The following is a 14,288-nucleotide window of genomic DNA, read 5'->3' on the forward strand; positions in this document are numbered from 1 at the left end:
GGCAGAGCACTCGACTGTCCTTCCGTCCACCCTTTTCCCAGTCCCAAAATGAGGTTTTCCCACTGGAGGACACGCTCTACCAACTCCTATGTATAAATATGAATTGTCAACACTAAGCACCTCCTGTTTTTCTCTGGGATTTTACATATATTCAGCAAATGTTTAATGAAGGGCAAACTCTTCCTGATGCTATGAAGGTAGAGAGAAATGAGCAAGATGTGCACTTGGTCTTTAGTACGATAAAATATATATAAGAAAATAATTCTCAAGCAAGCAGTCTGTGCAAAGTGTCACCGGAAGATAGGATTAAGGGTTTCCTAAGTTCCAAGGAGGGAGTATTCTCATCTGGAGGCAGAAAAATCATCAGGCTTCATGGCAGAGTGACATTTGGGCTTCGAAGAATGGGTACGATTTTTCAAAGGTGGATAAAGGTGGACATTAGGCACAAGAAAAATCCTGGAAATAATGATAGGTAGCAAGTTCAGAGGATGAGAGAAAATGTAGAGGAGAAGAGGGATTCAGGCCCATGGAAGGACATAAAGGGCCTTGGATGACAAGGAAGCCACTGTCCTGGAATAATTTGGCTTTGGTGTGGGCCCTATCGGTAGATATGAGCCAGCCGTGGAAGATGAATAAAGCTGCTTTACTCTTCAGGGCAGATGCAGCAGGAAAACAAGGATCAGACTTGGGTCTCAAACTTTTAAGTTAACAACCCTCAACCCCTCTTTCAGTTCACCTGTATTGTTTTAAATCGATTAAACCAGGTAATGGGGCCTACAGTGAAATCTACTACTGCTTTGGTAAATAAAGCACCAGTCTATACCCTTGGATAAAAAGAACATCTTCTGGCATTTTCATTAAAAAGGCAAGACAGAGAGATTCTGTATCTTATTGCACAGATGCCCCTGGTAGGGCGAGCAGACAGAACAATCATTGATCACGGCAAGACATAGTTTGAAGCTGTAATAATGTCCACTTCCCTACAGATATCCTGAACATTGCTCACATACAGCACATGATGGTTTTTCTAACTGCTCATTAGAGAACTAACCTTTCAAGTAAGTACACTGGGTGTTTCAGTCACTCTAAGCTTTACGGAGCTTTCCTATACATATTTCTAAGGTGAAGTAAAATGAGTCTTGCTTATCAGTTAAAGGGTGCTTTTTTTCTCTCCCCCATATGTTTTAAGTCTTAAGCAATTTAAGCGAGTGGTGACCCTGTGTTACACTTAACAGGAATCTTCAGAGTGTAGAAACTGTGCAGTAGAGACAGACAGTAGGCATCCAATAAGCATCTACTGACTGGTCAGTTGTATTACAGTTCAAGAGTAATGTTGATTAGTATCTGTAAGTATGTTATCCCTGCACCATATGTGAAGAATTCTCCACTTGCAGCCATGGATAAGTTTAGAATGTCTATGACTCCCTGAAATCTTATCCAAGCTGTATGCAGATGTGTATTACCTGAAGGGACAATCTGGGGAGTTTTGCCTTCTTTTCAGATTCTTAGCCAGTTAATAACTAAAAAGGGCTAAGAATTATTGTCCTAGGTTATGACGCACTAAAATGTTAAAGAGCTGTGAAGCTCTAAAATCTTAAGTTCTTTCTACCTTTAAGGAAACCAAAATAAAAATAAACTTAAGATTGTCCCCCATTACACTACTTACTCTACCTTAGGCCAAACTGAATATAAGTGGTCACCCTGCCAAGAAATATTTGTACATATTTTTTTCTGGCACTTTCTCTAAAGAGATGTTCATATAATTTCAAAATTCTGTAATTTGACAAACTCTCTCACTGTTTTCTCTGTGATAAAATGAAGAAACCTAGACCAGCACCATGTCCCCACACAGGGATCAGAAAGTATGTGCTTCTATAGCTAGCTCCAGAGAATGTCAATAGATGGTCCAAAAGTACAGTATGTTTGGAAAATGCTGAGTTAACCAAAATTTTTAAAGATTTTTGTCTGTTTGTTTTTGCAAGACTCCTCAAGACTAATATGGCAATATGCAGAATAAATCTTTAAGGGGGAATGGGAAAGCCAACTTTCCCCAGATAAATTAGGATACAAAAATCTCTTTTCTCTAGAGCAGTGCTACCCAAAAGAAATATACTGCAAGCCACATATGAAATTAAAAAACAAAACAACACTCCAGCAGCCACATTAAAAAAAATAAAAAGAATCAGGTGAAATTAATTTTAAAAATTTATTTATTTAATCCACTATATGAAAACTATTAACATTTCTACACATATTCAGTATTTTAAAAACATGGCTAATGAAGAATATTACATTATTTGGGGGGGCACACTTTCTAATCTGGGACATTTGCACATCTCAGTTCAAACTAGCCAGATTTCGGGGTTCCTGGGTGGCTCAGTGGGTTGAAGCTTCTGCCTTCGGCTCAGGTCATGATCCTAGGGTCCTGGGATTGAGCCCCGCATCGGGCTCTCTATTCAGTGGGGAGCCTACTTCCTCCTCTCTCTCTGCCTGCTTCTCTGCCTACTTGTGATCTCCATCTATCAAATAAGTAAATAAAATCTTAAAAAAAAAAAAGCCAGATTTCAAGCGCTCAATTACTCCCCATGGCTAGTGGCCACCAGACTGGATAGCACAGCTCTACGGCTTGCAGACTCAAGTGCTAAGAAAAACTCTTTGGGAAACCACATCCTGAGTAATCTTTGTTGTTTCTTTCTTAATTCTTTCCCACCACGCATTCACACAAACACACGCAAAAAAGACAGTTTCATTTACGAATGTCCTTGGTGAAGCAAGAGAAATTCTTCATTTTATTACATCTCAACCCTTCACTATATCTGTAAAATTCTGTGTGACAAAATAGGAGACAAACAAAAAGCACTTCTACTGCACATCAGTGGTTGGTTATCTTGAGAAAAAGGGACTTGTGGGACTGTTTCAGTTGTGAGCTAAAGCTGCTTTTTTCATGGAACACCATTTTTTCAAAAAGCAAAACCAACAAATTGTAATTATTCAGACTTGGGTATTTGCCGGATATTCTCTCAAAAATGAAGTGTGTCTGCCATGTCAAGTCAAAGAACTGACAGTAAGTAGTGTGTATCATAACAAAATTTGAGTTTTCAAGTGAAAATTAGAATTTTGCAAAACTTGCATCCACCATTGTGAGCTTCACAGTTTCCCAGTCGACTTTCTGATTAGCTTGGTGTTGCTACTCTTAACTATATTTTGGTATCATAAAATGAAATGTGTCAACACTGGAAGATGGACATAACTCAGTGAACCAGTATTTTCCAAATGATCGATGCATGATGTTACAAAAACACCATTCGAAGTGCATATTAGACCAACGGACTTTAAAGAAACAGAGTACAAAGAGTTAATTGATATGGTTTCAAACTCCACATTATAACTAACTTTTAAGGAATTACAACTTGTCAAGTTTTGGTGTAATATCAAAAAAGAAAGTCCATAGCTATCTGAAAAGGCTATTACCATATACTCCTGCCTTTTCCAATGCCATATCTGTGCGAGGTCAGATCCAGAAGCCCTTTGTGTACTTCAACCACATGAGAGCAGACTGTCTGCAGAAGCACAGGTAAGATCCAGGTGACTTCTACTGAGCCCAATATTAAAGAGTTCGGCAAGAATGTAAAAACAGAATCATTATTCTCAATAGATGCTGAGGTTTGGCGGGAAATACAGGTTTTTACAAAAATGTTATTTAGGTTAACATATAATGATTTTTTTAAAAAAATATTTATTTATTTATTTATTTGACAGAGAGAAATCACAAGCAGACAGAGAGGCAGGCAGAGAGAGAGAGAGGGAAGCAGGCTCCCTGCTGAGCAGAGAGTCCGATGCGGGACTCGATCCCAGGACCCTGAGATCATGACCTGAGCCGAAGGCAGAGGCTTAACCCACTGAGCCACCCAGGCGCCCAACATATAATGATTTATTATTAGTTTAAGATTAATAAATACTTTCAATTTTTCTGTTTTGATTTCTCTCATAATAAATGTTGACAGATAAAATCCACCCAATAAAAGCTCTTAAGGGTCTTTAATAACTTACAAGAGTCTAGGTTTTAAGACCCAAAACTTTTGAGAATCACTGTATTGGATGAAGGAAGCATTTTTAATTTGCACATGTAACATCGTAAATTCCTAAATACCTAGCTCACACATTATGGTAACATATATCTTTGACAGGATGTACGACATGATAAATAATCCAAAACTCCTATGTGAATGATACCTGAGATGTTAGCTCTCTTAAGTTTTTCTCTAGCTGCATTTTAATCTCTCCAGAAATAATGTTTCCCTATGGTTTCTAGGAAGCATGTAGGGGGAAAAAGGGTTAAAAGCAAAAAGTTTCTGCATCTAAAAACTCATAATTTCCTAAAACATTTGCTGAATGTCTCACAACTTATTAAGTGAACTCATCTATGAATGCAAATGCTGATTAGCAATTTGGCAATAGCCCAACATTCACAGAATTCACATAGCTTTTCTTTAAACCAGTAGTTCATACATGATTAATTAGAACATCTCATTTATGTAGTGTGCACTTTAGCTCATTACTCTAAGTAAAATTCGTTAAGTATTTACATTTAGATAATTAAAATCTGGGTACACCCTTAAGAAAGATGCATACACTTTAGGCAAAGTGATTTTTTTCCTTTATATCACTGAAAGTAAATTACAGCCTCATTTACAGAATCATCTGTAACCAGTTTCACAGCAGAGCACAGTATTGCCTCATCTTCTAGTCCTTAAAAGGTATACATTTTTTAAACATATAAATGCTATGGGAATGATCAAATGATCGCAGAGTTGTTCTGAAGGGCCACCCAACCACATACAATGCCATTTTTAATATGGGAGGTTCGCTTTAAACATTTGTCACAATCTCTGTCATACCCATAAGACTATACTATTGAAATAGACATTGGAGAAATTTTTCATTGCCTTATTATTTTTCCAAGTGAAATTATCAGTTAAAATTTTTCTGGTCATCAATGTCCACGATACAAACATAGAAACACCTTGCTTAATCGGAACATTCAGGAACTAAGAGTTTTGACTCCTTGAATTTTCTGATTTAAACTAATGGCAGAAACCTCTTTTTCTTTTGGTCTAGCTGTTGAAAACTATCTAGGATGCATTTTTGTGTTTTAAAACACACATACCAATAACATAGTTCAATGAACATAAAATATGAAAAGCTTCATCTGAAAAAACATTTTCAACCAGCTCTTATTTATGAGAATTTCTCCTTGCCATTTGTTCCTTTCTCCTTAATAATCCAAAACCAATGGAAGATGTGAAATACGTGATTTATGATAATGATTTTAATGATATTTGTTGGCTGGTAAAACTGTCTCCTCACTATCTGTACACATTTCATTTATCCTCAAAATTAAAGTTTTCAGGTCTGCTAAACTTCCAGGTTTGTTTGACTTTGTTGGAAGTTTTGTTTCTTTTGTGGTGGTGCTTTTTTTTTCATTGTGAATTCAAAATACAACCCCTTCCTTGCCTGTAAATTCACACCAGTGAATGTAAATATATAAAATCAGATAGTGAGCAAGCACTAATTTTAGAAGAAACTTTAAACTGGGTCAGTGATTAGATCTAAAAACTGAATTGGTCTTTTGTAACCATCTAGAGAAGCTGACTGCAATCAACCAATCATGATACCCCATTCTAAAATCTACTTGTCAAAGAAAGAATAAATCTCCATTAAAAGTTATTGCCTCTCAGGGCACCTGGGTGGCTCAGTGGGTTAAGCCTCTGCATTCGGCTCAAGTCATGATCTCAGGGTCCTGGGATCGAGGCCCGCCTCGGGCTCTCTGCTTAGCAGGGAGCCCGCTTCCTCCTCTCTCTCTCTGCCTCTCTGCCTACTTGCGATCTCTCTCTGTCAAATAATTAAATAAAATCTTTAAAAAAAAGAAAAGTTATTGCCTCTCAAATTTGCATGTATCTGTTCTCTAGATGTTTTTATAACCTTGCAAGTAACTCTAGTCCATTATCATAGATTTCGTATTTATGGAATGCTTATTAAAGTAACAAATTCTTCTTGTTTTAGAATAAAATGCAACATTTAAAGATATTTTTTCTAAACCAAGGAGAATGAGCCCAATATGAGTAAGGAATAGCCACAAAGACGAAATATCTACTGTATCTCAACACATCTTACCTAATTGCATGATTTAGGGGACTATCTCATGAAGGGTTTGTAAGGAGTATATTATATATTTTAAGCTCTTTGCATAGAATCTAGAACAGAATTAATACCTAATAAATGGCAGTTATTGATGATGAAAATGGCAATTATACGAAATTCATATTTTGTATATGTTAGCTATTCTGCAAACAGTCCCTACTCTGATTACTTAATACAGTAATATAATCATGCCTTCCTACTGCCTGAATAATACAGACAGAAGTTGAAAACAAAAGAATATTCAAATATAAAACAATTCATTTTATTAATCAAATGTGTGGTCAAAGATAAATTTGGTATGTAGAAGTAATAAAGTAGAAACTTGGAGGGAAAAAAGGAAACACTAACACACTCTTTCCAGCCAAGGAAAAGACCCAGCATGAAAGCTGACTAGAAGTAAAACTCTTCCCTTGGAAGCAGTGAAAGACAAAGCCTTGCTTGGGAAAATGAAATACAGAGTTTCCATCAGCTTGGACACTTTTGTCCTTCCTGCTTAACTCTTAAGAACAAATAGCAAAAATGGAATTAGGAATTTGGGGGCTACACAACCTCTAAAGTAATAACATCAGCATTTTTTAACCTCATAAAAATAAAACTCCTTTAAAGGCAAAGGGGATTTTACCAGCAAATCTGAGCACATAAATGTTGAGATCCTCGAAAAGCACAAGGACATGCCTTCATGATGGTTTAGATTCCACATTCATTCTCCATTCCCCCCAAAATTAATTCCCTATAATCTGAAAGTCCTCTAGTAGCTAAATGGTACCTGACTTGTCTTGGATACATTCGGTGTGCATGCTTGGCTCAATGTTTCCCCTGATTTGAGGTGAATTCAAAAGACATCTGTGAACTCAGAAAGCAGGTTCTCAGATGCTTGGGGAGGGTTGGGACCCTTACAACACTTTTGCCTTCAGCAAAAATGTATTTCAATATAATTATAGTAGATAGCTTTCAATATGTCATCTCTATTATAGCAGCTGTAAATTATGGAGTGAATTGCCTGTGTACAAGCATTTCTTCTGGTACAAGCGAAGTGGGAGAGCTGTACAGGGCGTGATGTATCTTTTTCTTTTTAACTGAAAACAAATGTCTAAGTCAAATTTCATTTGCAAAAACTGATGTGTCCGTTTCCCTTTGGTAGAGAGGTGGGGAAGCCAAAAGGCCTTGAATTGTTAAAAACAGGGTTCCCAGAACCCCTGGTTCAAGTTCATTAGGAATTCCCTTATTTTAGTAGTTGGACCTTTAATCCTAAGAACATATTTGAAAGGTATAGTAAAAGCATTCTTCAAAACTTGTAGCTAATCAACAAAAAGACAAAAGAAGGAACCAGGGTTTTTTTCCTAGCTAAAGAGAGAAGCAGTACACCTCAAAGTATAAGATAGTTGCTGCAAACTTCAGAAAATTATATATCCCTGTTGGGTGTCAGGATCAACAAAAGAAAAGTGAAATATAATTTTTTTTTTGAAAAGTGAAAAAGTTTTGACTCATTTTGGGTGGTAGTAATATTCAAGAACCTTATTCTACTCTATATTCTAGGCCTTATATTTCAAAAGTGTTTATAAGTGACTTTAGATGGTTATCACCAAAAATCATTATATCTGAGCCTATGTAATGAAGACACAAGATCAAAGGACATTTTCTGGAGGAAAAAAAGGACAGGATTTTAAAGACAGTACCATTCCTAAAACACACATATAAAACTGAGCCTTGCAGCTTGGATTTAATTTTGCTCGAACTACAGCTCTCTAGTCTGCTTAGCTTTGTAAATGTGGCTGTGTTTATAAGGTACTTTAATTTACTGCAGTGGTAGTGTTTGTTAATTTTATGGCAATCTAAATCTAAACAGGCTTCAGATACATTTTCATTACTGCTTCATTGCAAAACACAGTAGAGTGAATAGTTCTAAGACTCCAAAGTATTTGTTTCTTTCAGTAAAAGACTCAACGCAATTTTCTGATGAAGCCACTGCCTCAACATGTATGTTCTTCCTATTATTAATAAGCTCTGTCACTCAGAATACTCATGCTTACTTTTAGGAGGAAAAGTATAATTTCTGGAAAGTCATTAAAATAGTTGTTTTTTCCTTCTCTACTCTGATCCCATTCTAAACGCAAGTCGACATGAGCGAATGAGAGAAAACCAGAATGTACTGAGTTATTTTCCAATTCTATATAAGCAGCAGCACAATTCAGTGGAAAAGGAAGGCATATTGTCCGAAACTGACTTCAATACCTGATTCTGACACTAACTAGATGTGTGACACTGGACAAATCTTTCAACCTGAGTCTCATTTTCTCATCTATCAAATGGAAATTATAATGCCACCTATCTTGGAAATGCCACCCTTTCATCTCACTTAGTTCTGCTTAGCCCTCCTAGTAGCTCCAAAGCGTATCCCTGGAAGGTCTAGCCCAGTTAGAGCCCACAACTTGTATACCAAAGACTTGCGAAAAAACAATTGACTATCTTATATCAAAACTCACTGATCAAATAACTTAGGAACTACAGAGAGAAAAGCTATAAAAGCCAACCCCACAGACACGCAAGTGAATTAAATGCTGCTATGCTGTTTCTAAAACAATTCAGAACCTAGAGAAGGAAATCTAAACTGAAATTCTGTTAATCAGCCAACCAGTCATCACATTCCATCTATTAATTTGTCCATAAAACTATAGCAATATCAAATGGCTGTATTTTTCCTTCAGAGAGTGTAAAAAATGAGCAAGGAAATATATATTTAAGTGGTTTTTATTAGGTTACTGAATATATCGAGAAATAAGATTCATTATTACACTTTAAAACTCATTACTTCTGAATATATTGAATCCAAAAAAATCCAAAAGAACATACTACAGATTAAGTTTCAAAGAACCTGTGTGTATTCTTAAAGCAAAAACAATCCCAAATAAATCAAAACAAAACCCCTGGTGACACTGATTGATGACAGCCTCACCTGACTTCCAACAGGGCAAGGGAGAGAAAAAAGGAAGCCGGTATGAAGAAACTTGGTAGGAGACAGTAAGGGAACCGCCTTAATTCTTTATCCAAAAAGTCGGGTCATTTCGCCCCTAATACTATGGATCTTTCCATGCAAGGTGAATAGTGGTATTTATTTAGTAAGTATGTATAGATATATTTAACATAAAGTTATGCAATTAAGATTATACTACAAATTGGAACCATTTTCTTCTGTTTATGCTCAGGGCAACTTTTTCAATCAAGACTTCTTTTGTTCACTCTCAATTATTCATATGTCAAATCAGAAAGCTCCATTTTTTACGTGTACATTACATACATAAGATAATTTTTCCAAAATTCTTATTTGCACTTCTTCCACTGAAAATGATCCCTACAAATGAGGCTAGAGATATAGTTTGAGATTCCAGAAAGTACTATGCAGGATGAAAAAAAGGCAGCAATATCTTATAATATTAATTTATATTGGATTTTAACATCAAGCTACATAAACTTTCTACCCTCCCTCAAAACACACTCACCTCTGGAACAGAGTCCAACATTTGCTTAATACCACCATATCCAGAATATTTGAGAAGGCAATGAAAAAAATAACACATACAACTGAAACTATGCAGGGAACTCAGAAGAAAAACCAGTAATAAAACTGGCCAGGACGCCCACATCACATTAAAGTGTTTGGACTTCATGAAGTGCCTGGCAATGCAATGAAGTATTTGCTAGTGAAACGATATGATGCTTAAGACTTGCTTTAAAATAGCCCACCAAAACCAAAACAAGGTGTGTGTGTGTGTGTGTGTGTGTGTGTGTGTGTGTGTGAAAGAGAGAGTAACAAGCAAAATAAGACTGGCAAAATACTGATATTATGCATCTGCGTGATAGGCGTCTAGGCAGTGCCTTATTGTAGGCTGAGCTCTATAAAACTGCCAGTACACAACTGTTTTTGACCTAAAGCTTGGCAATTTCACCCAAGTCAATGTAATAATATTCTCTTTACTTGGGGGTACATTTAAATATTTCCATAAAAATGTTTGTTTGTTTGTTTTTAAATTACCTGCTAGTGAAAAATCTGTCAAACTAAACAGGTTTTTAGGTTGAAACTAACAATCAAAATAAGTTGAAAATGAACTACCAACATTTTACATGATTTCATTGAATCTAAGACTTATTTTTCCCACCTTTTAACATCTTTGTGAAGCATGGAACATATTACGGTCAACAGCATGTTACAGTTCAGTTGGGTAGTGTTAACTTTTTTCTTGGTGGTACATAAACAATGACACAGCTTAAAATTAAAGATAGCTTAGATTCAATGAAGTATGTTTAATGTAATTGCTGAGGACAGCATTTTTAATCCACATCCCCGATCTACTCAGGAATTTAGTACACAATGCCCAGTATTCTCTGCTCCAAGGTATCTATAATTATCCTAGGAGTCTCCTCTTCTGAGAGAAAGGCCAGAACCTGCTTACTTTGTGCCAGTAGCTCCCTCCCCTACAGTCTGGCACAGTCCATCAGAATTAATTCCTGGGAGGATTCTGGAGCTCAGAGCACAAGAGGAAGAGCTCCCTGTGCAGTGCTTCCCTTTAAAAGTTGTTAGAACTCATGAACAAGGCCAGTGTGTAAATGTTAATTATCCAGAGCTTTGAAGGGCACCAAGCAGCGAGGTTAGAGGGGAAGGATGGTTGCAGGCGTGGTAGTAAGGGCACGTGAATGTGAGGAATGAATAAAACTAGAACAAGTAGATGGGACAAAATAGGTTTCCCTTCACCTCTGAAATCTCAAAGGGACTTCATTTCATGAATCCAACAATTCACTTGGGTTTTTGCATTGACCTTATTTATTTCACTCTTTGTGTTAACACCTACCCCTCACAGCCCTCAGAATCGGTTAGCGCAGTCTAATAGAAGAGCAACAGAGGGTTTGTGCAGGACTATGAGAGTGGCGGCTGCTGACCTGTTCATATTTCTCCAGTTCTGTGTGATAGATTTGTCTGATCTGGGTCAATTTGGCTCTGTAATCTGAGTGTTCAATAGAGTTATCTGAAGAACCTCCAGAGGCTGCCGCGGCTGCAGCTGCTGCCGCCGATCCCCCACCTTTCTCAGGACCTGAAACCCCTTCTGCCAAAAGCATATTGTCCAGTCTCATTAGCTGGGGATCGGGAGGGTCCTCCTCCTGGGCTCCTCTGATGCTGAGACCTTCAAGGGAAGAGAGAGACAGAGAGAGAAGAAGCGAGAAACAGGACAAATCGTGTGAGTATTTTTGTTTATTTGAGAAAATGATCAAACAACATCAGTGTACTACGATTCATGCTGAGAATTTCTTTGTTCACATTCATCAATAAGCATAAGTATGAAAATTCTTTTCAAGAGAATTTTTACATGCATCCCAGAATTTTTATTATTACCTCCTTTTAATTTATCCTAGATTGGATCCCTGGAAAAAGGTAACCCTGGCTTCTCAGAATACACTAACATCAATCTTCCCAAATTTCAAGGATTTAAGCATAAAATGAGAAGGGGTTAAAAAATTTGGGATTTTGAGAAAGGAAAAAAAAACAATAATCCCAAGGACATAAACAAACACATCTAAAGGTAGTTATTGTGCTTCTCTGTACGGCTGGAGAAACAGAATTTGAAATCCCAAATCCCATAGGATAACTGATTCACAAACTATATACAAAAATTAGAAAACAAACAGGATTAGATGGGAGTTTCCATTGTGTAATTTCAGGGGGAGAAAGAAATTCATACATCATGAGGTAATTAGCTATGCTTTAAAAATATATATTAGTGAATGAATATGTTAACCAATTGCCTGTAAACTGTGAAATCAGGACCCTAAATAGAGTATTAAAAATGTACCACTGGAATGGCAAACAGTAGTCTCAATCTAATTTTGCTTTTAAATCAAGAACTTCCTAAGTGATGCCCAGTCAGCAACCTCATCTGAGAACTATAGATCACAGCTGACAATTCATAGGTTTAATCAGGTCACATAGGCTTTCTGCCAAGATGTTTTCAACAACACAGAAGACAAAGTTTTAAAATAATTATCATGGTATAAAAAGCACTGGAGTCATGACAGCTCAAAATCAGCATTTTCATTAATGTGTAACATAATCTAAAATATCCCAGCCCAATTAACCTCTGTAAATCTGTTTAAAAGCAGGCTCCCCACACTAGTTACAAGGCATCCTGGGGAAGAGGGAGGCGGGGAAGTTGGCATCTTGCATGTCTGCATTTGGATTCTGCCTTTTTCGTCTGTGGCTGTTGTTGTTTATCCACAGTGGTGCACACTCTTGTGTCTAGTGTAACTTACATGACAGTAACATCTATAAGCTGCCAAGTACTCAACTGAGCACCGGCTCCGTGATTTTATATGCTAACCTAAAACTACCATCAATTCTTTTAAGAACAGATTTCATTCCTAGATGTCCTGAATTACACCCACAGCATGACAGAGCTCTTGGTTGTCTTAACGCAAATGCACAACTTTAATTTCCTCCCTCAAAACACTCTAAAGCTGTCACTTTCATTTAAAAATATACTTCAGAATAATTTCAACTGGGTAATAAAACTAACTCACAATAATTTAAAATTATATCTGTTGCCTGTTCAGAGGCAAATAAATAAGGTCTGAAAACTGTAATATACTAAGACAATAAATTCATTTAGGGAACCAGAAAGTTAGGAAACTCGCTTAAATAAGATAAAAGCAGTATCAGTATCAACATTGCTGATAATTAAAAATAGAAAAACATGTATTTGCTATTTCTCCTAGATCTGGTAAATAATGGTTATGCTGGCATTTTTAATTTAACGTCTTTAATTTTCTTCCCTTCTAATTCACTTTGTTAGATGTCAAAATCTCGTGTCCTCGACATGCCTGTACTTCCACATACCGTTTTCTGTGCATCTGGCATGCAGTGAGGACTCACTGACCAGCCTCTTCTCTTGCACTCTGGGCTCAGGTTCATTTTATATTATTTGTCGGGAGGCCCTTAAGTTTCTCCTTTTCAACTCAATTTTTGCTCACACTTTTGTGTGCTCACTATTTCTCTTTTGTATTTATACAGACACTGGTGATTCTCCTGGAGACGTGGGCTTCTTTTTTTAATCTACCTTCAAGGTCCCTCCAGGTTTCCAGTTTTCCCCCTCGTATTTATACATACTGATCTTTTTCCTATGGTTATTTGGTGAGGTTCTTTAATAGTAGATCAACATCCATAGTCAAAATTATTACACTTCCCTGCACAAGTGTGGCAGTACAGTGACTTAAAACACAAGGAAGCAGACTATAAGGGAGAGAGAAGAAGGAAATTCATCAGGAAGAAATGCAAAGACATGGCACTTTTATACATTGCAATGGGTATATAAACCAATACTACCACACCAACAGGAAAGAACCGTTAAAGTCAACAGTAGTGGACACAAATAAAAATAAGTATGTATTTTTAGCTGGTATACCATTTTCCCTTTGTGATGAATAATATCTCTTCTAAAATCACAAGTAAATCAACATTTCACTTTTGCCTCAGATACAGGAAAAAAATGTTTTAATATGATCTTTCTGCATTTATTTTATAAATTATGTACATCGAGTCACATCAGAAAAATCACTCCTTGACAAAAAGTTCATACTCATTTGAATGAAAAGTACTATAGCACTTTGTAATTAGGCAACATTGAGAAGGCTGTTTATCAATACTGAAGTCATTTTTATACCTACAGTTGGGAAAGTGAATCAAACCTCTTTCTCTACTAAGCAATGTCATGATTATGGATCTTCAAATAGAAATATCTGGTTTCTAAAATTATTTTTAATTTAAATATTTCTATTCATATTCTTGCCTTACATTCAGATTGCTATTTTATTCCTCGTCCCACCTACCTATTCACTCACTATTACTTAGCTTACTAACCTGCCAAATTCACACATGGCTCTCAATGACAAGATCTACTCCTCTGGGCACCTATATACATTTTAATGAACCTAAATTTGCAAGGGGCAGGATGTATCTGCCCTGTAGGTATCAAAATATCTTGATATCTTCAGATTTAAACTTGAAAAAACAATAATTTTAAAAAAGTCCATTCTTGTTTTTAATC

At 36.5% G+C, this 14,288-nt stretch overlaps 1 protein-coding gene across 3 annotated transcripts in view; it reads right to left on the reverse strand.

Moving 5' to 3' along the window:
• The window catches only part of PBX3 (PBX homeobox 3), a 211,573-nt gene that overhangs the window by 42,752 nt on the left and 154,533 nt on the right, over positions 1-14,288 (reverse strand). For all 3 annotated transcript variants that reach the window (XM_044264895.1, XM_044264896.1, XM_044264897.1), the window contains exon 3: positions 11,134-11,375. In XM_044264895.1, the coding sequence (XP_044120830.1) occupies positions 11,134-11,375 (242 nt within the window). The remainder of the gene's footprint in view (positions 1-11,133; positions 11,376-14,288) is intronic.

This window comes from Neovison vison, chromosome 9 (assembly GCF_020171115.1).
Source record: "Neovison vison isolate M4711 chromosome 9, ASM_NN_V1, whole genome shotgun sequence".
Lineage (NCBI taxonomy): Eukaryota > Metazoa > Chordata > Mammalia > Carnivora > Mustelidae > Neogale > Neogale vison.